The sequence below is a fragment of the Nesoenas mayeri genome (assembly GCF_963082525.1).
Source record: "Nesoenas mayeri genome assembly, chromosome: 12".
Lineage (NCBI taxonomy): Eukaryota > Metazoa > Chordata > Aves > Columbiformes > Columbidae > Nesoenas > Nesoenas mayeri.
This window is the reverse complement of record NC_137547.1, coordinates 10,504,047-10,528,642: the sequence shown is the minus strand read 5'-3', so window position 1 is coordinate 10,528,642 and position 24,596 is coordinate 10,504,047. Positions and strand designations below refer to the sequence as shown.

At 37.3% G+C, this 24,596-nt stretch overlaps 1 protein-coding gene across 2 annotated transcripts in view; it reads left to right on the top strand.

Annotated features, from left to right (window-relative positions):
• Positions 1-24,596, top strand: part of USP10 (ubiquitin specific peptidase 10) — a 46,662-nt gene that overhangs the window by 404 nt on the left and 21,662 nt on the right. The window contains exons 2-3 of one of the 2 annotated variants that reach the window (XM_080351764.1): positions 19,450-19,518; positions 22,083-22,128. In XM_080351764.1, the coding sequence (XP_080207890.1) occupies positions 19,450-19,518; positions 22,083-22,128 (115 nt within the window). Of the gene's footprint in view, positions 1-19,449; positions 19,519-22,082; positions 22,129-22,930; positions 23,067-24,596 lie in introns of those variants that run through there. The other variant, XM_080351765.1, reaches the window with a different exon arrangement.

The following is a 24,596-nucleotide window of genomic DNA, read 5'->3' as shown; positions in this document are numbered from 1 at the left end:
GCGGCTGCTGGAGCCTTTGGAGCTCTTTGGGGGTGAGGCCGGTGCAGCACCCCCGGGTGAACCGCTGCAAAGAAGCGGCGCTTGGAAGAGACTCGATAGCTTGCGCTTTTTTTTTTTTTTTGGGGGGGGGAAGAAAAGCGATTCTATAATGAGAAGGGAATAAGGAGATTTGTAAACTAATCCTTTCCCCCCCGCCCCCCGCCCAAACGCTCAATAGACCTGAATGCATTGGGGTGCAAAGGGCTGAGTGTTGCAAGATTCCTGTGCATGGGGATGCGTGTGCAGTTTCCCTGGCTCCCACTCACTAAACCAGCCATAAGATTTGTGCACTGAATAAAAAAAAAAAAAAAATGCAGTCGTGGTGGTTTTTCGGTGGAAGTTAAAAGCTCGATTCCTGGTCTAGCATGGTGTGTGCTTTGAGCAAACGGTTGCTTGTGTTTACTTGACTGTTGCTTTCCTGTGAGATTTTTCTCCCAAAAAACTTTAAAGCAGAAATATCAGGCAGCATGTGCGATGCACTGAGGTGTTTATTTGCAAGGCTTTATACGACTTTGGTTTTAGCAAATAATAAAGTTTTGTGAACTTTGATCATGTTAAAGGTAGTTTTGTTAAGAAACCGTGTCTTTTGTGGTGGAAAAAATCTTTAATGGAATTCAAGTGTTTTAAGCAAGGCGGTGCTTTATTCTGAATTCTGGTTTGTGGGTTTTTTTTTTCTGAAGGGCATTTAAGGTGCACATGTAATAAAATTGTGCACTAGTGGCACTGGCAACGAATTTTTCCATAAGGAAAAGTTTGTAATTGGTGAAAACTATCATGACATTTCTTGATTTATTTATGTTTGAGAGGAAAGGAGACGTGATTTTGTCAACATGGGTGTTCTGAGGGCGACTGCAATTTCTGGAGATTGTTTAAAGTTTCACCTAGCTTTAAAATTTTGTATCCTTGAACTTTTCTTTCAAAGTGTGGGCAACTCACTTAGTTTTGGACTGTTTTTATTGGCCTCATGAATGATAGTTAGAATGCAATAATTGACAAGGATTCAATGTCCAACTCAGAAGTGGTTTTACTCGCTGCTTTCCCCTCCACTCAGTACTAGACAGCAGTGCATGTGGTCTGTTTGGTAAGACCGGACTTTACATTGCAGCTTTTTTCTTGATTTAGAAGAATTAAAGACATTTTTTGTGTCTGTACTTAATTAAATCGGTGTACCTTGAAACAAAAAAAAGGAGAGTTCAGCTGATGATTTAGTTTATGGTGAAGCGCTGCGTAGCTGTAATTAAAACTAGACTGTAAATTCATCTTAAGTAGTAGCTCTTACATAAACTATTTTAAATCAACACTCTCTGTAGGTAAAAGTAGATATTTATGTCTTGTGAAGATTACAGCTTAAATTTATGTATTATGTAATTCAGAAGCAAATCTCTAAGATGTCTTTCGGTTAATGCTTTGTTCATGTCCTTAAACAGCATAGTTTTATGTTTTATTTTGTTTTTCCTAATGTAAACAGTGTATTTAACTGCTGTCTGGGATTTATGTGAACACATATTCTAGAGCGATACAGTGCTATGATGCTGAAGTAGGTAATGTTGTGGACTTTTTTGAGTGGAGAACCTAAAAATAAGTTCAGGGATGCAATTTTACATGTAGGTGGGTTTTAAATTTATTTTAGGATGGTAGTGTTGCAGATCAGTAGAAAAATTAGAGTTTTGGTACCAGTTGTCTGTTCTGAGCACACAACTAATCAATGTTATTTAGTCGTTATGTTCGTGTCATAATGCAGTCTTGGGCAAAAGTGCTTAGTTTTTCCATGTGACTGTAATTTGAGTGAACCATAATTGAAACATTCTTTTGTCACAGAGGGGAAAAAAGTATCTTTGAGAAAATCATGCTCTTCTAATAGCCAAAAAAGCGTAGTCAGATTCCTACCAATTAATGGATGAAAGTAATAGTGGGCAGAAATATGTCTTCAATCAGTTTGCATGTTCTGAAAAATGAATCATGAAACGTGGCCACATATATTTTCAAAGGAGGGTTAATTTTGGATGGCCAACTACTCAGCAAACACATGGTTATATAGTAACACAGCTTAGATATTGCTGATTGTTTATACCTCTGTATTCCATTTCATTATTTCATAATCATTTATGAGATATTTAAGTGTTGCTGTCAGTTTTCTGGGCATGTTCTGAGCATACTCAAAATCTGTAAATTTTTTTTTTATTAAGGTGAGCGAGATATAAACCTGTTGTATCACTACAGGTTTTGTATGGCACTACGGGTATTGAAGTGGTATAGTTGAAACCATTTCTCATCAAAGTCAACTAAAAATCTTCTTAAAAAATGTTAAAAACTATTTCCCTGTTTGGAAAGAGTAATACTCCGTAGGAACTGTATAAACAGTTGTTTTAGCCACTTTTCCTATTGTTTTTCATAGAAAGAATTAATACAAACTCATCATTTATAAATCTTATGAAAACAAGTTAAGCAGAAGGAGGATACCATAGCAGAATGAATCATTTATGCTTGTTTTGTTCTTTCGCCATTACTGTGGTGTCAAATTAACTCTGTGCCATTTAAAGTGTACCAGATTGCCCCAAAACCCCAGCTGAAGTAAAAACCAGTAAAGTTTGTGTTCAGAAAAAGCTGAACCAGCTTTTAAGCCGCTCATCCTCACTCAAGCCTGTCCTGGCAACCAGAATAACTGGAACTGGGAACATGACACGCAATCCGACTCCCTGAAATCCTGCACTGCAAACTGCCTCTCTTATGGCTGGCTTGGAGTCTTGCTCCCTGGCAGGGTGTAGTTTGATGTTCCCTTAAGCCAGTGCCATTTCTGAAAGAAAAAAAAAAAATAATAATAAAAGAAAAGCAGCAGTCTGTAGGCATTTATTTTGTGCTGTCTTTGCAGTGTATTGCCTCATGTTTGTGGGTGACCTTGATGAGGATATCAATCTCAAAATAATCTTAAAAAATGGTTGTTAAACAGCTGGATGAGTTTCTTGCGCTAGCTTCCTTGTGCTCGTGCAGATGTGTGTAATGTTAACAGCCTCCTTATAGGCAGAAAGAAGTGTTTGGAGGGAGGGCAATGTGGATTCTGTCTGTCAGGTCCCTGGAATACACTGAAAACTAGCGGGGGGGCACCTGGAATGCTAAATAAAAGGTGCTTCAGGGCAAGGGCTCGGAGAGAGATTGTCAAGCACATCGTCTTGCTGCTTCTCCCCTGGCTTGCTCAGTCACTCTTTGTGTTTTAAAGGGCTGAAGAAGCTGGATTTGTCTTCTTTTTTTTTTTTTTTTTTTAACAACTTTCCTGATAGAGTGAGTAGTTGTTCTGGGTGTCTGTGGCCTTGGGAATACCAGCTGCAGCTAAAGCGGTGAGTTTAGGTAGCCAGAAGGTATAATGTGTCTTTCTGAAATGCGAATGCTGAATCCATGCATAGTACAGTGGGTGAATGTGGGCTGGTAAACTTAAAAAAAGGAAGTCTGGGAAAACCAACATAGAACTTAAATTTGAAACTATATGGCAGTATGCAAATAATAGAATAAAACCCACAGGTTTTGTGAATTGCTGCTATTTGTGCATTCTAGACTATAGCACTGCTTTGGAGACTTTTTAGAATGGATCCAGCCATTTACCTATTATTAAATTCATTTTTTTAGGCAGTTGCTTAGACACACAGCTTTTTCCATTTATATAGCTGTTAAAAGACTCATAAAGTTAAGTGGGGTTTTGTTTATAGGTAAACTAAGCAGTCGGATTTCTGTTTAGTGATATACGTGCAACATGCTGTGTCGTACAAAACAGCCAAATCTGTTGTAATAGAAGTTGCTGGCCTTGAGCCATTGGATTATAGTCATTTGTCACTGTAATGCCATTTCAGCAATGTAGATGTTCATTTCCAAAGAATTAAACATGCTACAACTGCAGTTTTTCTTTTTGATGGAAGTGTTTTTATGTGTGATCATTAAACATACAACTGGGGATTATGGAACAAAGGGTTATGCTTCATGGTGAAAAAATGTGTGTGTGTACATGACTGTCTGTGTATATATGTATACACATACACATAGGATCATTCCACAATGGAACCGTTTCGTATTTTTAAATTGGGATTCTAAACCCTGCTTTTATTTTATGAAATTGTAACATATGCATTTAAGGCTACGTGTTTTGAGTATTTCCAATGATGGTGCCGTGTCGATTATTTTTAAAACACTTTGAAGGTTTTTTAGATTAAGTGCTCATGTTAATATATTCATTAACACTCTAATAGAGTAAAACTTTGAAGTAAATTAGTCTTTTAAATTTTGTATTTGACTCTCTAATACCTAATTTAATTGCAGATGTTTTTGATATTTTAAATACGTGTAAGAACTTTTCCTCCTTGTTTGACGGCATAAGATTTATTGATCTGTGGTGTGTGCTCCAAGATCTGTTTTTCTTCACGTGTAGTTAGGCAGGAGGCAGCCTGAATCACAGCAGACCTAACAAAGTGTTTATGTAAGGCTTATTTAAATGCTACAGCTTATAAAAAAGCTCGTGTTTAATGTAAAATTAAGAAATACCTCCTTGAGATCCTGTGATGGATGCAAATGATAGTGCTGTGCAAACCAAAATAAATATACAAGACTGCTTCTGAAAATATTTCTGCTTATAGAATAGTGTGTGAATTTATATAATGTATAGAAGTCTTAAAAGAAGCATTGTATATTATTTGCATTGAAATTAGAGTAGGAAAGGAAGGGATATGGATCAGCTTCCATTGAATGTAATGCTGTCACAAGCTGGAAAATCACTTAAGGATTCTCTTAACTTTTTTACTTCATCAAAAAAGAGTGAAGCCCCTGATTAGGGTTTGGCTTTGGGGTGGAAGAGAAAAATGCCCTATCTGTAAGAAACTGTAAAGAACAACATATCTCTAAAGGTTGTTTGAAAAGATGCATTTAGAAAAATACGAGAGAGGTTTTCTTCAAAGAATTCTGTGTATGAAAGACTGCTGTTTTGTTTAGTTTTGTGTTTTGTTTTGTTTTTTTAACCAAACCAAGCACACGATCAGAAATAGCAGTGCTGTATTCCCCTGGTGCAGCGGCCATGGTTGGTTTTTTTTTTTCATACAACATTTAGAGCCTGCTGTAGCGATTCACAGGTTTCTCACCTTGTTTTTCCTCATTGATGTTGCAAGCTGGAAATGGATTTGCCTGTGTAACATCAAATACAGAACTTGTATATCATTCATGCAAAGAAGTGAAGGCTTTTTGTCATGAAAATGTTTTGTCTTGTTGGAGTGGGATTCTTTTCTAGGTAGTATAGCAACATGTTACCAATAGTGATTCTTACAGTGTCAAGATAGTGTTCTTATTTTCCTGAGTACTTCACAGCACATACCTATCTCAGCAGAAACATGTATATAATTTTCATTTTAGCCTGAATTGCTTAGTCTAATGGTAGCAAAAGGCAATTAGATTAATCGTATTCAAATAATGTTTTTGGACCATGCTGCTTAGAAGGGTATTTGCTTAAAAACTATGCTATACTAGTACACAATATGGAATGGTCTTGTCATTTTAAATATGAGTAGTTATGATAAAAGGAGAGGGAAATAAAGCAGAGAGAAAAAGAGTCATTGTCAGCAAAAGTTACAGCTGAATTGCAAGAAGAATCAAGTTCTCTTGAGTTCCAGTCTAATTTGGCCTATCCATTAAATCATATGGTCTCTAAGAATAGCTAGCTGTTACTAAAGAAAGTAAGAACTAGTGCTATAATGTCCTTAAAGCATGGAAAAGCTCACTTTCTGTTCCTCTGCTGCCTTTGGGATACAAAACCAAAGCTGCCACTGTTTGAAAATTCCTGTGGAACACTGTGGTTAATTGATACAAAGTTGGAAAAAAGTCAAAGACAACTTATTTGGGCAATTCCCAGTACTCATTTTCTTCTCAGCTAAAGGCTGTGACCATAGGCTATTGCCTCTTAAAAAGAAGTTTAAGCTTCCCTAACAAAACTTAAGCCAGGATGAAAATTTTATGTAAGTGCAGCAGAATTATAAAAGTGTAAAAGAGCAATAGTCAGCTTTCAGAGCAGAAGTAGTAAAGCTGTTGAGTTTGCTCATGTCAAGAGGTTTGCGTTCTCAGTCTTCTGAAATTTACATTTGTTCAAACACAACAGTGAATTGTGTTGGTTGCTCTTGTTGCTGGAGTAAAAATGCCTGTAAATACCAGATGCTGGCACGTGGTGTTTCACATGTTGCCAAAGACTTGGAGTTTCCTTGATTGGGGAGGGTAAAGCCAATGGGCACAAATTACACTTGTAATGGCCTTTATGTGACAATGATTAATACTGTTTTCTGCTCGGGTGTAGTTGCCTCTTTAAAATAGAGATTTCCCTGAGCTCTCATCAGTGTCCACCTCTGGAATGATGCATTAGGGCAGTCGTGCACTGGTTCTCCTTTGCTTTGTACTGCTTCTCGTAACAGTAGCATGATTTTAGTCTGAATTCTTCACAGTTTTTTCTAGCCAAAAAACCTTAGTGTTTAGCTAAGAGCTGAGATATTTTATAGCCATTTAGTTTGCATACCAAATTTTGTGTGTTTGTGCTTCAAATTTATTTTCTGACAGCTTTTTTTTTTTAAAAAAAAAGTGCTTGGAATTAGTGAACAGCTGCTTAATATATTATCTTTGAAGGTCAGTTGTATTTAGGAATGTCCAACACATCCAGTGTGTTTACTGGATAGCCAGAGGTTGCGATATTTGACTGGCAAACATCACCAATTTCAAACTTCAGTTTAGTTTACATTTTCTGTCTTTCTTGTGGAATAGCCATTTTGAACAATAGTGTGAATGATTGATCTTGTTTACCAAGTGCTTTTTTATGATTTACAAGGTATTTTAATTGGATTTGGGGCCAAAGGAAGCAATGTACAGCCACATGAGAAGCATGTTCATTCAAAAGCTGCCTAAATTGGTGTTGTTCGAAAGTGGAAAGTATTATAAATTCACAATACACAGGCTGCAATATGAGGGTGTGGTTTCATCCTTGTTGCTGAACCTTGTCAGCATTGTGGATTAGATCGCCATTTACTGATATTTATGTGAGGTCCCCTAAAATCATCTTCCCAGCTGTGTATCGATATTCCTGTTTGTAGATGGCTGGATGTGCAGGCCTAGAAGTGGTGACTCCAGTTGCGCCCTGGACCCAGAGGGTACGTGAGCTGTTGGTTGTGATACTCCTGTGCATAAGCCTCGTGGGCTTATCAGTAATAAGTGTGTCAGGTTATACTCTGGTTTAGTCCCTTTTTGCTCCTCGGAAAGCAAGAGAATTTCAGTATCTTCAATACTGTAAATGTGTTGGGAAGTATTTTGAGTGCTGTTTTGCATTGTGTTCACTCATACGTGCAGAAGAAATGTGAATGCTAACAGATCTCGTAGAAGAAATGAAACAGCACCACTGTCAGTGTTACTCTTTTGAAATGAACTAACTAAAAAAAGTAAGTCTTAAAATTGACAGTGTTATTATCATACAGTAAACCTGCTGCCATATTCATACCCCATTTTTAATGCTGCCGTTTAAAAATATGGGTGTTTAGTATGCTTATTATCTGTGGTTTAGTTGCAGCAGTGTATTAATCTGTTCATTCATTTTAACAGCTGTCTTGCATCTACATAAAGTTGTATTACAGATACTTGAGCTCTAAAACCATCTCGGGAGGAGGTGGCGTATGTGTGGTGTCCCAATTTTCATTTTAAACTGCGTACCGCTACAAAAGACAAAGTTGCTGTCATGGGCAGTGCCAGATCCTCTCAGGTTTCCACCTGCTACTTATCACATATCAGGCTACCGGAGGAGATGGATGGCTGCGTATATACTGAGAATCAAAACAATACATGGTGTCCTCAGTTTCATTATGCCAAGAGGACCCAGACCATACACATTTGTCATGTGGTGGAGTAGTGGAAGGGGCTTGAGTTCTTGTCGAGAAAAATAGAAGAAGAACCTCTGCAGAATTGCTCTCAGACTTCAGCAGTTACAGAACTTAAAATATAGGAGATTTCATTATGTGGTGGTGGTTGTGTTGCATTTCTGTGATCCCCTTGAGTAATTTACCAATCATTGTGGGGTTTTGCAAGTTCTTTGGTTTATTTTTGGCTATTACTTTATGAGATTATAACCCATTTTTGGCAGGTCATGACATGCAAAAGGGAAAGTCTTTCTTCCTTGCTCCTGGCCACTTGCATCTTTTGGTTTATGCTGGCTTCTTCTCTAAACCCTCCCCTGCCAGTGCAAAAAAAAAAATCTGGATTGTTTTCTCTCGGTTTGAGTATAATCGTGTCACTGGTTAGTTCAGTGTGTGCCAGAACTGGTGCAGGAGAAGAGGTAGGATTGTGAATCCAGCAAGAAGGAGAGGGAAAAATGATGTGGCCTTAGTGAATGGAGCAGGTGGTGGATTTTAATGATCAGCCAATGTTTCCTGTTACTGTCACTGTTTAATGTGTAGTGCTGCTGTGCTGAGGTGGTTAACCCTGTACAAGCCCTGGGTATGATTAGCTTGTGCATTGTCTTTTTTAATTCTTGGTGGTGACTGTGGTTTTGATAGGACTTTGCACCACGTTTAGGTTAATACGAAACTTTGGAGGTTAAATCTCACTCAGGTGTAGTCCTAAGCATTCAGCACTGTGAAATTTAGAGATGAGATGCAAAGTTAGGTATTAAGAAGAGGCACATCAGTCCTCGATAGGTGGGCTTGACTGCCTTCTGAAGGTGCTAATCTGTCTTCCTTGTCAGGCTGGAGTCCAGATAGCTAATTTTTACCTCACCTAATCTTAGCCATCTTAAATCCTGCCCTGAGTAATTGCTTGTGAAAAGCGTTGTGTGGGTGACTTGTCTAGCCATGGTGCTGTTAGGGAGAGATTTCAGTTTTCCGCAACATTTAGCTACGGTTATTCAGAGGCAATGCATTCTTTTCCTGCTTTTCTTTTATCTTCCAGTGTGTATTTTTCAGCTTGCTTGACAAACTGAAACAGTGATTTCCTTACTGCCCAGGGTGGATTGTCCTCTGGGGTGGGTCTGTATTGTTCCTGTGGGGGATTAGTCCTGTGTGAAGATGTGAGTAGTGGAAATAAGCAAAGAAAATATTGAATGTACATAAACTAGTGGGAAACAAATGAAGATACCAACAGTCTTTTTTTTTGTGCAGCTTTGATTTTGATTACTTGATTTTAGAAGCATAATTTTTAGTGTAGTTTCCTTATCTTAAATAATAGGGTGTCATCCTGAATCTCACATCCTATATCTGCAAAGTTAGCACCTTTACATACATGGAAAGGACGTCTGCTTTTAAAGCGGATGGAGTGATTCACAAGAGAAAGAAGTATTTTTAAAGGAGCTAAGACACATACTGGTGTAACTGAATTAGAGTCTTCTGACTAACAGTGTGGAGGTATTATGTGATTTCAGAATTTTGGATGATAATTCAGCTTTTGGAGAGGGGAGTGGTCTGGCAGGCACAGACTAGTTCCTTCCATTTCTTTTTTATTTTGTGTGCTGTCTCTGTGAAAAACTTCAGGTCCTGTGTCACCTTTCTTATCTTTGGCCTCATCTAACCAATTGTGATGTCCTTCTCAAACCACTTAAAAATGTGCTCAGAGTCAAACTTGTTTAATTTCTTAAAACTCAGCATCTTGTTGCACTTTTTCTTCCCAGAGCTCTGCCTCTTTATTTATTTATTTTTAAACCTCATCCACATCTAGATGTATTAGTTTTACTTTTTTAAATCATGGCTTTGGTGGATAAAAGTTGGCTGTGAGGTAAACGCAGGTATAGCAAGCACATAAGAAGAAAGGCACTGCCAAGCTGGAGCACATTGCAGGGAAAGCCAGGCTTTGTTCTGGTAGCCCAGAGCATCCTGCCTTGCCAGGGTAGGAATGTACTGGCACCTCCATACTATGAACTATGTGGTTGGGAGGAAAAAAAAGAGAGTATGTGCTGTTCTTCTACCTGGAGGAATTGAGGGAATCACATTGAAAACAGTCCTTCAAAATCTTAGTTGCTAAATTACCCGCTAAATAGATTTTGTAAACTTCAGAAAAATGCTGATTTATACAGCATGTCTGGAATTTGGATGGACTGCTGTGAGGTGTTCAAAGACAATTTGCTATTTAATGTGGCTGAAGCAGTGTTCTTCAGATGGAAAACTGATTTTAGTACTGTGTTCTTAGAAGATTGTTCTGTCGTATGCATCTGGCACAAAAGGTTGCAGATCTAATGATTTTAGTCTGGTAGAGAAAAAAATGGCTAAGATCAAGGTTTTGCTGCTGGGAAGTGTGAGATAAAGTTAATGAGAGATTGTTTTGCCTGCCCCACCTATAATAAAATAGTAGTTAAACTGGCTATGTTCTTGAGTAACTTCATGTTCCAGCTTCTCTCTCCTCAGTGCTTATCATGCTGTAGTAAATGAGAATAATTTGGGTCGTAATTATTTTTGCTCTTCATTAAGGGAAGAGTTTCCAATTTGCACGTTAGACTCGGTAACTAGTTCAGTGCAAGCAGAGCTTGCAGTAAGTTTTTGCTCAATTATGAGCGACCAGCTTGAAGCTGGTGTTTTCAGATTCTTCAAGGGTGTGAAGATAGAGGCTTAGCAATAGGTGTTTTACCAACCACTGATCTTGAATTGAAAACTGAGGAAGGACCTGTCTACCTATTTTGGAAGCATTTTTCTTTTGATGTTTGCAAGGGCTGCCTGCTTGGAGAATTCAATGGGAAAGTATTTTTGTTTGGCTTTTTGAGTTAACATCGCAAGAAAATATATTGGAAAATGTTACTTCTCTGAATCACTGGCAGATGTTCTGTGGGCTTGTAGTGGTGGAGCTGCTGGTGTAAAGATGTCAGAAATTCCATCTTGTGCTCTCCAAAGAGCTACAATTTGATGTAATCATTTCTGACAATGCAGTTGTTATCTTCCCTCTTGCTTTCTGTTTGGAGGGCACTTTCCAGGTATTCCTGCTCTAGTCCCGAAGTGACTGCTCTTCACTGCAGCTTGTTTGTATAATGTGTGAATGTATGTTTTTACCTTGGATTCCAGGGGAAGGTATGAGAAAAAGATACTTTCTTAGAAAGAATACCTGATGCTCTCTCATAGGATGCAAATTAAAAGGTATATAAAATGTAGACACAATTCTTCTGTCACTGGATCATTGCTTTATGATCAAGTATAGATCATACAGCTGCATTGGCCTCTTTATACTATTATTATTTACAAAATAAAATTATGGCTCATTGTGGACGTTCCTTTTTTGGTTTGTTTTTTGGGAACACCACTTGGGGAAAGCTTTAAGTGTGAGACAGCAGAGTTCTTTTCCTGGGGCAGCCCAGAAGATAAGAGTGTCTTTCCGCAGTTGGGGAAGATACGCCATGCTCATAAATGCAATGGTGTCTATGTAAGATGATGGCTTGGTTTTTATTCTTCCACTCCCTTTCCCCCACACTACTAATTACAGTCAGCAGTTTATAGACAGCCTCCTTGGGCTAGTTGCACTTGTGGCAGCTGCTGTTTGTTTGAAATGGAGGAATGCCAACAAGCACCTCATTTTTGGGAGTAGAATGAAGAGAATACATAAACAGAATGTGTTTGGGTGTAAGAAATTGACTGGTGTTTTGGGGGTATTGTTATTGTTTGGTGTGTTGCTTTTATTTGAAATATGTTATGTAATTGATGAAAAAGAATAATGATGAATGAGCACAACCTGCTTTACTCTGGTGAATATTTTAGTTATATCTTCATGATAAATTGTTCTGATCCACATTGTGCCTCCATGGTAGGTTCAGGCTCTAGGGGTCTTTTATTCATTAAACCCGCTCTTCCGGTAACTCTGTGGTCACAACTGAAATTTCAGCAACTTCTATTTTCATACTAGCCAGTGGTCTGGCTTTCTCCTCTGATTAGAAAACAAATTTTTAAAATTATTATTCTTTTTGCATAATGGAATAAATTCCCCTCAGATTAATTAATGTAAAATGTGTGGAAAATCCCTAACTTTCTTCAGCTTTAAGGATTCTGTAATAACATCCAAGAAACCCTGAATTGGAAAAGGGGGAAGGTACAGTCATACACTATATTTTTGAGCCTTTGATTGCTTAAATGGTGGGCAGACAGAGTTGTACTGACTCATGGGCTTAGCTGACCTACATTTACCTATCTCTGATCTTTCTCCAAGTACTATGTAGGTTTGTTAATGTTCTAGTTTTAAGCTGCAAGCCAGAGATAAAGGACTATAAACTATACTGAGAGTTTGCTTATGATTCCTTGCCCTTTCAACTGTTAAAAGCTTTAATATGCAACTACTCTGCCTTAAAGTACAGCTTCATTTCCATGCATTTTTATTTATTTTTCTGTAAAGAGGATATATCAACACAGAATTTTTTTCAGAAACTGGTTTGCTTAAAATACTACCACTTAGGCTGTGATATGGCTGTAATTAGGTGACCAGTGGTCTTCATAGCCCCTGGCTGTGGGTTGTTGTTTGCAAATTCAGAATGTAAAACCAAACCAACAAACCTGTTTTTCAGTCTCACAATTTTGTATGTGTTTTTATAAGCATTTTAGCAATAAGTCTCCTGGGATTTGGAAGTTGAGAAAGCCTTATTGTAGCAAGTAAAGTAATCATCTACGTACTAAATCGATGGATTGCAGCTCAAAAGGAAGGAGAACCTGGGGGAAAGTTGTCTTTCCCTACACTTTCCAGAAAAAACAAAAAATATATAAACCTTGACAAAATAGGAGAGAAGGATGAGGGAGAAGTACCATATTTGCTGCTGGGATGACTAATGTAATAGCATTTTCTCTGCTAATAAAAACCAAGTGCAGTCATATGCATGTGCCCTTTATTCCTTGCCAGAAAACAGGCTTTTGAATGGTTCATTTTCTTCCTCTACTCCATCCTGTTCTGATAGCTTTAAGAATAAGTTCATTTCATAGAAGTAGCTCAGTGAGAATGATTGTATAGCTTATGGTATACATAAACATAAACATCATTTGAATTTATGTGTGAACTAGTTTTAACTTGTTAGGCCTTCTGCTTAGATACAGTTGAATTATTCTATGATTCCTTGCCATCATTAAGTAAAAGCTGTATTTTTAACTCGTTTGTGGAAAAGCTGTTGAAGTGGGAGTATTCGCAGCTTAAACTAATTTGACTGGAAGATCTGAAGCTGTTGGTTTTTAGATGAAAGCCACGTTAATGCTTGTTGAAAGCAGAAATTGACACTTCATTTTCCTGGCTTTTCTTGTAGCACAGGTGATGCCAAGATGATGATGCATTTTTCTAGGACAAGCAGCTGTGTAGCGTGCTCCTCCTCCTTGTAATCCTCTGAAAGGGTGTTTGTGTTGTCAGGCTGGAATGCCAGTGGAGATCTCGTTACAGGCAGAAGGGTAATATTAGCATTCATTTTTTAAGTGGTTAAAGAGAGCACAGCAAAAAAACAGTCGACACAGGAAGAGCTTGCAGGTCAGGCATTTTAATCCTTTGGGGGTCTTCAGAGAGCCTTCCTCCCCCTCCCTTCTGTGATTAGTTCTGTTGCTGCTGCTTTTATCTGCGTAGTTAAGATGCCATTTGGTCATTTATAGATACCAGACTTATAGTAGGAACATAAAAGTATTCTTATTTCTGTGTGGTAGAAAATAAATTTTCTTGTGTAGATGTATTTGGTTAATTGGTTTTATGTAATTTCTTTTATAATCTAGATGCAGTTAGTATCTCGAAGATATAAATATGATGTAATTGATGAAATGTTTTGTTCAAAGTGGTGTAGAATCTGCTGGAGTGCAGATATATGTAATACTATTGTAATTATATTACAGAAATTAACTTGCAACTGGAAACACCAGTGACTGATGATCAGGAGTGTTCAGGATGTTGTTCTAAGATTGGTATTTAACATGAGTATTTCTTTTAAAGGTAACTCATGTTGAGAGGCAGGTACTTGACACAGGACAATTTGATTCTTTATAGCATGTCAGACTAAATGCTAAAATTGGTGACACCAGCACACGAGTCTTGGAAATGCAAGCTTTGAGTTCTTTCTGCTGTACCAGCTTCAATAATCTCATTCATTCAGTATTCTTGCTTGTATTATAGAAAAATATATTGCAAATGTGATATACTTTTAAAAAATTTCTCATCTGCAGAGTATTTGTATAATAGCCTAATCTTACAGTTTTAAGTTCTTCGAGAGGGTGGCGAAGGTGCAGCTCTTTTGAAATCCTCTTTTCAGTCACATAGGAAGGAGTTGAGAACTACAGTTTGATCTGGTTCTTCCAAACATTTTCAGGTTTTTTTTGTGTACTCTCCAAAGCTGTATGAGAACCTTTAGAATTCAGGCCTCAGACTTTAGTGGCAAAATCTTGATGGGTGGAAATAAGGCAAATAAATTAAAGCTGAAGTACTGGTAACATAAAAAAGGTTAATTATAAACTGGAGCACCCATGCCATCAGCAGCTTCATGTGAAGCGAGATACCATTTTAGAATTGCACAAAGTAATTTAACTTTGCCTTTTTTTTTTCTTTTTTAAATTTATGTGCTAGTTGCTGTTAGTGTCAGTATCTGAAAGGAGAGATTTTGTCTATGTGATGTACTATCTCACCTAATGCTGTCTCATTTTTAAGGTTTATTCAAGCACTGTTTACTTTTATTTTCATCCTCGGTCTCATAGATGTGAGCATCTGGAAGAGTGGCATTCACATCTGAAAACATCCAGAAGTTCAGCACTTCATTATCTTGAAAGTGGCATTTTAAAAAGGGGTAGAAACCAACCTTTGTGAATAATTTTCTTTGTAAAGTGATTGGTTGTTAAACCTCTGTATGGAAGACGTTAGATGGAAAAAACATCAATTTCTGATCATGCAGTGTAAGAGGGGTGGTTTGCTATGTTAGCATATGTTTACTCAGTTAAAATAATCTTGATTTTAATATGCTTAATAACATACCTCTCTGATAAATTGTCAAGGTGGGTTACAGTCTTGAATTGTAAAATGAAATAGATCCATCAGTATCTTTTGAGTTTATTATATTGTTTTTGCATTCCAAAGGAGAGATTTGGAAACACTGAGAAAGTGGAAAGGTAGTAGAGGTACGCGGTGGTGTTTGGTGGTTTGTTTTTTTTTCCCTAAGCCTCCCACATGCCTTCCCCCCAGAGAAGACCATTATTTTCCATCTGTTTTTCTTATCCAGTTGCAAGTGGAAGAGCGTTGAAATTTATATGATCCTGTTTTGACATTACTCTTAATCTATGGCAGAAATGAAGCTCACCAGACCGAGGTATCTTGAGAGATCCTTGAATACACTTAATGCAAGGTTAATGATTGCTCGGCAGAGTTAAACAATCTGGAGAGTAGTGGGAGAAATGCAGAGTGAAATGTGTGCTTCTGAAAAAGCAAGGACGTTTCCTGCCCCTTCCCAGGAACCAGAACAGAAGACTTCCATGGAGGTTGCAGAGATGGTTTGAGAAGGAGAGATCAGATTTGACTTGGAATTAAGCCTTTTAGGGATTATATATCTTTGAAAGGAGTAACATTACAATGGAAATTTTCAAAACTTCCCCCCGGTGTTCTGTTAGGTATTTTTGTCTGAATCCAGTGTTGACGTAGGACTGGGCTCTCTCTTCTAAGCATCATTCCTCCTCTACTTTGCAGGTTACCACTTACACCATTGACTACTATTGAGCATGATTTCAACAAATGCTTGTTTGTCTGAGGATATAAATTAACTTTTTGAAATACGTAGTTAAATGCTAAACAGTATTTTTACTTGGAGAAAGCTCCATTTTTGTTGTTGTGGTTGATTGGTTGTTTATTTGTTGCCTTGAAATTAATGTAGAGCTCTAGCTAAACTTCAGCTTTTCACTGGTAATATTTTAAAGTATTTTGGCTTCTTATGTTGCTGTACGTACTTTATGTATTATTGATGGTAATAAGCACAGATTTTGCTAACTGGGCCAATCCAGCTGTCCATTCAATCGTGCTGATCCTTTGCTCAGGTAACGTACAGTTGTAGTTACTGTGAAGTAAGAGGCTATTGATGCTCTGACACATCTTGACAATCAGCTTATCCTCAAGCATATCACAATCTCTAGCCTGTGTTAGGGCCGACCGTGAGTATCTGTGTCTGAAACCCACTTTTTCCTCGGAGGTTCTACGGTGAAGTCCCAGTCTGTTATTGGTGATTTGAACCTTAGAGTACTGTGATGTACACACAAATTTCAAACTGATGTGGTGTAGGGCAGATTAGAGTTTGACATTTAAAGAGATCAATTTGAAGTAGTTCTAATGGATATGTGTGTTTTTACACAAGTGCTCACCTGAAAGTATTAAAATTGGAATTGAAATAGACAGAAACAGCTTTGGCAAAGCTTTAACACAAGGGAGAGTATCTCTGCTCTGTGTTTTAAATGTTATTTACAGAGTGGGGGATAAATGAATGCTCGTTGTCAGTGGCTTATGTAGGAGCTGTGTAAATAACGTAATTAAAGTTTTGCTTGGTTGTTTCAAGTATTAGATTTTGTCAGTTTGAAAAACCCCCTAACTTTAAAGCTTTTGAATTTATGTAGAATAATTTAGAGTGTACAAGCTGGGACCCCAAAATCTCATCTGATAACAAGGCCATTTTGTTCAGGGGTATAGTGCTTTCATGAAATCCTAGCACTCTCTTGCTCGAAAATACTACTTAGGCATTTCAGTTACAGAAAAACCTTTTAAATTTGAGTTAATGGTTGAGGGTAAGTACTGCAGTGATGTCTTTCTGAAGCTGTTTCACAACTGAAATCTGCTCTTACCCAGAGATAATTAGCACAGCACCAGGCACTCTGGGTCCTTGGGCAGACAGACAGGGAGCGAGCGCTGTATTTCTAGTGGCTCTTTCCCCTCTCTGCATCCTTCTTTTGCAGAGATCATGATTCTTGTCCAAGTGATGCGATGTCTTGGTTCTTTTTCACTTCAGCACGTAGTTGTGCCTTAAAAAGGGTAGAAAGTGGTGTTGCGCTAGCAGAGGGTGCTGTGTGTGCAGCTGGCAGAAATATATTTCTCGAGAGACAAGGCAGAGGACAGGACGGTCATTTAAGTTGGGGAGGTTTTTTATGTCATCAGTCATATAGCCTAAGACATTTACTTTGAAACAATATTTTTCTCAGTTTATTATGCAGGGAACTTTTAACTGGTTTCTTTTGTATTTGCAGGTATAAAGCATTGTTAGCTAAAGCTTCAAAAAATCAAATAAAATTCTGGGTTTTTTTCAGACCCAAATGGGGTAGGGTTTTTTGCACTATAGTCTAACAAAGATTAGTTTTTGGGTTAGAAGTTGTTTTAAATTATGAAGAAACCATTGCATAGACACAACACTTCCCTATGTGAATACATCATTATATAGTTAAACTCTTCCATTAAGATAGTATTAGTGATCACTTTAACTTTTGTCTTATGATCCCTAATTAAGAAGTAGCGCTTTCTTTTGCGTGGAAAGAACTACCAGGCCTGTGATACCTCAGTTAAAAATGCAGCTAAATGAAAAGACTTATTATATGGAGAAATTAGGGTTGGATTTATATAACTTTTAATAGTCTATAGTTGAAATTTTTGTTGCGTTACTGCATCAAACATATCTCCCAAAAGCATAATTTAGTTACGATTCAGCAAGTGTGTTTTTCTTAGGCATGTTTTTGGAATATCATAAATTCTAGCTGGTGTGTTACTGAATAAAAATGACTTGGTTACATTGAGAGCACAAGCCAAGTTTAAGTTCTGTGCCAAGAACTGTGAAGCTGTTCACGCCAGTAGCATTTAGTGATCCTCTTCTGTTGTACTGGCTCAGTTGGTAGTTAACAGCTGTTTATATGGGTATATGAAGGTCATTTAAAGCATTAATTGCTTTACTGTGCTTCAGATGTTTCTATCACAGATGTTCCAGTTTGCTTTGACTGTATGAATTGTTTGTCAACCAAACCAGATTATATTAATATTTGTTTAAAAACACTGAAGGGCATTAAAATTACTAAATTCTTTTCACACATGACAGTGATATGTCTATAAATAACTTTTAGTGTAAGAAAACGACATTGTGTAGTTGCTGTGGAATTTGGTTTAAACAAGCTTTGAAATTTATGGAAGTAGATGGCTGTGAGTCATGCAGACAGCAAGTGTGTGAGTTTTAATGGAATAAACCACTTAAAGTGAAGGAAAAAAAAAGGTACTGTGTTGAATGAGCACATCTAGGGCTTGTTGTGACACTCTGTGCTTCACTAGAGACGATTTTTAAAAATTTAAGAACTTTTTTGACTGATTCAGCTCCCAGTCATGTTAGTTGCAGCCAAGCTGAGGATTTGCCATGAGCAAGATGTGACACTGATGGAAAAGCTGGTTTCTGCCCTGGTTTTCTGATGGAAGGTGGAAGATGGCAAAGAATTGTCTTAAATGACCATCAGAGTCCTGCACCAACCCAGCCTGCTTTTATCCATGGCCATAATACTCATGCCTAGTGAGTCTTAATGTGAATGTCCTTCCACATGCCAAAAATGTGTTATTGCTGATATTTTCCAGTCCTTTTGTCTATTTTGTCAGTTTATTCAACTCCTTGTCCCAGCCTCTTTCTGTCCCAGTATCTCTCTGCTGTCCTGGATATTCAGATGCTGTTCAGCTGATTACAGCTGGTGGCGCAAGTTTGTAGAACTGCGCATTCCAGGTGCTATGAAATGCCAACATGTTGGGCCTTTTTTACTGAGAATGCTTCATTTTCTGTAAATTCCATATATATTTGTTTCAGTATGAGGGTTTTTTGTAATCTGGTTAGGTACTTCTAGATTTCTATTTTAGAATGTACAAAAAATCTAAAAGGATGCAGGAAGATAATGTTGGAGAAAAGACATTTAATCCTAGGTTCAGTATGTAGAGTCTCAGGCACAAGAGTAGCAAACTTCCAAAGAGCAGCTGTACCAAAATTGATGACTGTTTAAATATTGTGTATTTTTCTAAACCTCAGCAGTTTCAGTTCAGTGGGACTGTTTGTGCACCCAGGTAGTGGTATCATTACTCTTGCGTAACTTGTTAGTTTAGCAGAACTCCAGTACAGTAAGTGGGTTTTTTTGTGTTGTAGAGGGTATGTGTCTGTGTTGTTTTAGAAGGTAAACCAGTTTGTGTTTAGGGTTTACATGAACTGATGTAACTTTAACAGTTTGTGCTGTGGATACTTTAATAGGAATTCAAAGGAAAATACATTGTATACAGTTTTAGAGCATAAAGTACTTTGCGAAAAACTTGGGAAGGAATTAAAATGAAAGTTGGGATGCAAAGAGGGCAGTTTCTGGCTCCCAACACACAGATCTTTTTGAATGCTGGTATCTTAATAAATTTTACTATGAATTTATTAATTATGTTGAATGTAAACCTTCTTTAACAAAGATTCTTCTCTTTTATTTTTAGTATATTTTTGGGGAGTTCAGCCCTGATGAATTTAATCAGTTCTTTGTGACTCCACGATGCTCTGTTGAGGTAAGATCTACTTTAAACTTCTATTAGAAATAACATTTTAAAGCTACATCTCTTGGTGCAAATTTGAAATAGCACAATATTGCTAATTTACAAAATGAAGATATTGAACAGGAGTCTTCTTTCCATGTATGTGGATTTTTAGAAATTAATTATTCCACCTTCTGCTTGTTATCTTCTAGAGCTGGGGTTGTTGAAAGTGAGTTACCCAGCCCTGTTATCTCAGCTTTGATTGCCCTTTTTTTTCTTTTTTTCGCTTAAGGGGTATGATATTGTAGACTCTTGTTCTCTGTAGTTCTTGGCAGAGAGTGAAGAAGCCATTTTCCTTTGTAGGGAAGAGTATCATGTTATTGTCCTAATCTCCAGACTTGAAATGTAACTTTCCTCTTGGTCAGTTTCCATGTTTTTTCCTCCAAACCTTTCTATTTAAACATTTCAATCATGCTTCTGTCCTCCCTCAATGTAAAGTAAGTGAACACTTCAACTGTGGATGGGGAAATCCTTTTGTCACATTGTACAAATCTGATGACCATTGTTAATTTGACTTAGTTTCCTGTAACTTAATTTTACAGGTATAATTAGTATAGCACACCGCTAAACAATACAAGTGCATGTGAAAGGAATGGGGTGAGCTGGTGGGTCAGGGAAACTTAGAAAGAAATAGGTAGCTTGTACGTGCCTTTAGGGAATAGCTTTATATATTTCCTGTTAGGTGGGAAGTAATGCAGAATAGATCTTGAGGTAATGTGTGTTTCTTCTGATAATATTGCTGTTTTCCCACTATTAAATACTGTAGCAGCAGCATGACGTTGGCATCCTGGGTAGTGTCACCTTAAATGTCCTACATCAGCTATTCTAATGCTTCCATTGGGGAAAATGTTGTATCTTGACTTCTATAAAGCTACTCTCATAAAGTATGTTGAGGAAACATGAACTTACAGCATTCGAACCAGTCTTACTTCATTTTATAACAGTCTCAAGCGTACCACTCACTGGTTAGGTACCAAAATAAAAAACTGTGTTGAACAATGTTCTTTCAGTTTGTCCTTGATCTGGTTCAGTTCAATGTTTTAATTATATGGATGATGAAATAAAAATTATCCTTATTAGTTTTACACTGTGCAGATATTTCAGAGAAGAGTGGTCTGAAAAAAAAAATAATAGGGTGAAATTCAAGCAGCCGACTGAGATTGTAATTCCGCAGTGGTGTTTAACATACATTCTTTTGGGGGCAGTGCCAGTTGTGGGAGCCCCAGCACCTCTCAATACTGGTGTCCTTCTGAAGTCCCGTACCTATAGACTGTTAAAGCTAAAAGCTGTTTAGAATGTCTCTTACATGGCATTTTTAATACATGTTCTATCAGACACCTCTTGACTAAGATGATTCTGATGACCCAGTTGTATGAAAAAGGTCAACTCAGAAAGCTGATATCTAGGGGACCAATAGTTTAGCTACTTTTTAAAATTTTTTTTAGTTTGTCTTTTCTTAAGCTCTTGGAATTAGAGAAAAACAAGAATTACCACTTTCATAATAAACTGTTTACTGTAAGCTTTTAGAGTACATTTTTAGCTCTGACTATAAAATTATATCGAATCTGTGTTCGATATTAATGTGGAATAATAGGTTGTTAAAGGCTTGGAGCCTCATTTATTATCTTTTTTGACCTGCAAAGCTGATGTATTATGGTTTGTATATATATTTTACAGTATGTGCTCTTTTTATGCAATTTAATGTAATTTTAAGATTGTATTTCTTGCCACGTCCAATGCACTGTTGTCTACAATGCTTTAAGTAGATTATTTGTAAGTATCTTTAGCTTTAGAGAACTGAAGACTTCAATGGAGAAGTCTCTGATGTTTGTTACAGCATTATAATTTCAGCTGCTGGGGGAGTTGGGGACAGATGTGGGGGATTAGAAGTTGCCCGCCTGTAGTTACTCAATACCAAGGGGTTCTATCAAACACTGAGTCCATAAAATGATGCCAGTGGTTTATATTAGACATGTTTACAGTCCACTGTATGCTGTGGTTACTTTATGCTTAGGCTGATGATCGAAAAGTTTTGGTTTTTTTTTCGTTAAATGTGATTAAGAATACACTTTAGCTGAAATGATTCAAGGGCAAAACTGTAGCTGCACTGGGTTGAGAGTCAAAGATTTAGGTGTGGCTATTTTCTCTGCAAAACTTGGTTTCATCCTTTCACAGGTAATTTGGTCTGTCTTCAGTTTTTCTCTAAAAGGTGTTTATGTTCCTCATTTTACAATTGTGGTGAGTTACTGTAGGTGAGGGAAGATCTGGTGCTGTGAGGTGAATTGCTTGAGAAGTTGATGAGCCTGTGGTGTGTCACCAAGATTATCTTTCCGTAATTGTGGTAATCTGCAAGGACACTTCAAGCTACAGTGTGGGATTTGATAAATATAGAAGCATGAGTTCAAGGCATACTCTCAGAAAATCAAACCTTAATAATGATATTTTTAAAGGATTCATATGTCTCAAATGAAACTGATATCAGATGCTAATAATGTTGCTCTATCTTTAAATAAGTTTCATTTCTTTTTTTTGCACAGCTCCCTCCATACAATGACACAGTTTCATGTGGTATTAAGTCCACAGGTAAGTTGCACAATGGTAAGAAATCAACATCCAGTTTTTCAACTCAATGGTGTTGACGCTTTCCTTGATTTAGTATGATCTCTCTTTAAATTTAATATTTAGAACTTGATCAGCAGCTATATATGCATATATTTGACAGGTTAGCGTTTTTTGGACTGAGATCCATGAGAGTATTTGAAAATACCTCATTGAACTTTAGCTATTTAGGGTGGACATTCTTATTCCCCTCAGTTGTGCTACCACACAGTCTTAATGTCTTGCTGGAATATTGTAGGATGCAGCTGTAAAAATGGGAGGAGGTGGAAACTTGTTAGAGAACTTGCACCAAAGAAGTAAGTAATTAGTGTGGCGTTCATCTGGCCCTCCTCTAAGAGCTGTAGCGTATTTTCTGGCAGTTGCAATGTGCTCTGTTCAGTGTTCCCTTCAACATTCTTTTTTCTGCCTGGTTCACCTATTTTTCTGGAAAATACTGGGTATTTTTGTTTGGTTGGTTTTTTTGGTGAAAGTATGACTCTTGATGTAAAAATGCATTAAAGAATTCCTGGTTTAAAGCTGGAACAGTCCCATGCCTACTGTGTCTCAACCCATACACCCTGCAACTTGACAAAGAAACCTGGTCTTCATACAGAAAGTGACAGCTAAGTGGGAGTTGCCAAATGATCACAACTCTATATATTTTAAACCAAACTTTCCTCAATATTTTAAGTGACAGGTAAATTAGTGTTTATTTTTTTCCCAGAACCAGAGTAGAGCCAGAAAGCTGAGACTTACCCAGATGTATATGAGAATGATACAAGGGACATCCAGATCTCCTTCAAAATAATGCAAGTGTCTGACTGGACATTTCTCGAAAGTACTTACGAGGACCAGAATGCACATATTAATGTTTTAAGAACACCTGAGCATTATGCTTAGCAACTTTGGCCTTGCATTTAAAGGTAAATAAGATAGCTAGTCATAAAGAAGGACAACAGGTCCCATTTGAAAGCAGATATGCAATATTTCTGAAAATTCAGAACCTTTATATAGTAAAAGACCAATTTTAAGACCCTGAATAGTTTTAAATAGGAGTCCAAAGTGTTCATTAAAAGGACCAAATGGTATAAATTGTCTGTTGTTGATGACAGGGGTGCCCAGTCATGTATTACTTTGTCTAACTATGGATTTAAGTTCTGTTCTTTAAGACTGAGGTTTTAATGTTCACAAGCCATACAGAAAGCTGGTTTGTACAAATGTTTTTCAGATCATTCCTAGACCCTGAGAGAGCCCTTCCCAGCCCTGAGATTAGGTAATGACAGCAAATTAGGTTTTGCCTGAAAAATGTCTTTAACAAGCTTGCACTGTACTGTGCATGCACATTATTACTGTGATGGCTGCATAAGAAGCTGTGGAAACTAAAATGGAATGCTATGCTTATGCAGAATATTTATAATTATAACCAAATGACACATTGCCCATGTTGTCACCCCCCCATAGTCTAATTTTTTTCCCATACTTATCTTCAGTATTTAACTTTATTACAGAATTAGAAGATCCATTGATGCTCACTGGGAATAATTAAATCACAGCTGAAGCTCTAGTATGCAGAAATCTGTTCAGACTAATTAGTAGTGTGTATTCACAGCTTTTGTTATTGTACATAAACTTTGTCCTTGGAGCATCTGTTGATACGTGTTTCAATATGCGTGTCATGTTGTTCATGACAGATATATCTGTTTCAGTCTGTTCAGAAATAGCACTGTGAACTAGATTGAAACAAAGGTGCCCCCGGAAGCAAAGTGGAAAGTCAAAGCAAACAGAAAAAATTACCTCTCATTTTTTTGAAGGAACTTCATGCAGCAAATGAGCTTCTGCCAGTCATGCCACAGACTAACCATACAGTAGCTACTGGTATTTATTATTCTAATCCTGCTGGAAGGTGTAAAATTGTAATTCCTCAGATGTAACTTCTTAATTTTTACATTAAATACTAGAATGTTCATGTTGCACCTTCAGCTAAATTACCATCGTGCTGTAACTGTAAGGGAACGTGTTTTGTTTTCTGCTCTCCGCTTGCCCTGAGTTGGCTCTTGTGATTGTATAGTGCACAATAAGCTGAGAAGTTCCCCAAACAGAAGAAAAAAATATGTTAGTGTTAAGTACCACAAGTGCTGGAAGCTTGGTGGAGAGCAGAGGAAGCGGACGGGAGAGCAAAGTGAGAATTCTCACTGCTGGCTCTAGTAGACTTAAATCACCCACAAAAGGCAACCATGTGCTTTGTTTCGAAGAAATTATTATTTTTTTAACTGGGATTTTGGGAACAAAAAACAGAATTCCCAGGTTATTTTAAATTGGTAGGGATTTAAAGTGTACACAGTAATTCATTTTTATCATAGTTGGAGGAATATTAGCTGTTACCAGTTGTTGCTTCTGCTTTTTCCTGTTGTAACAAAGGGTAAAGAACTGGCTCTTGGTTCATGCTTGAACTA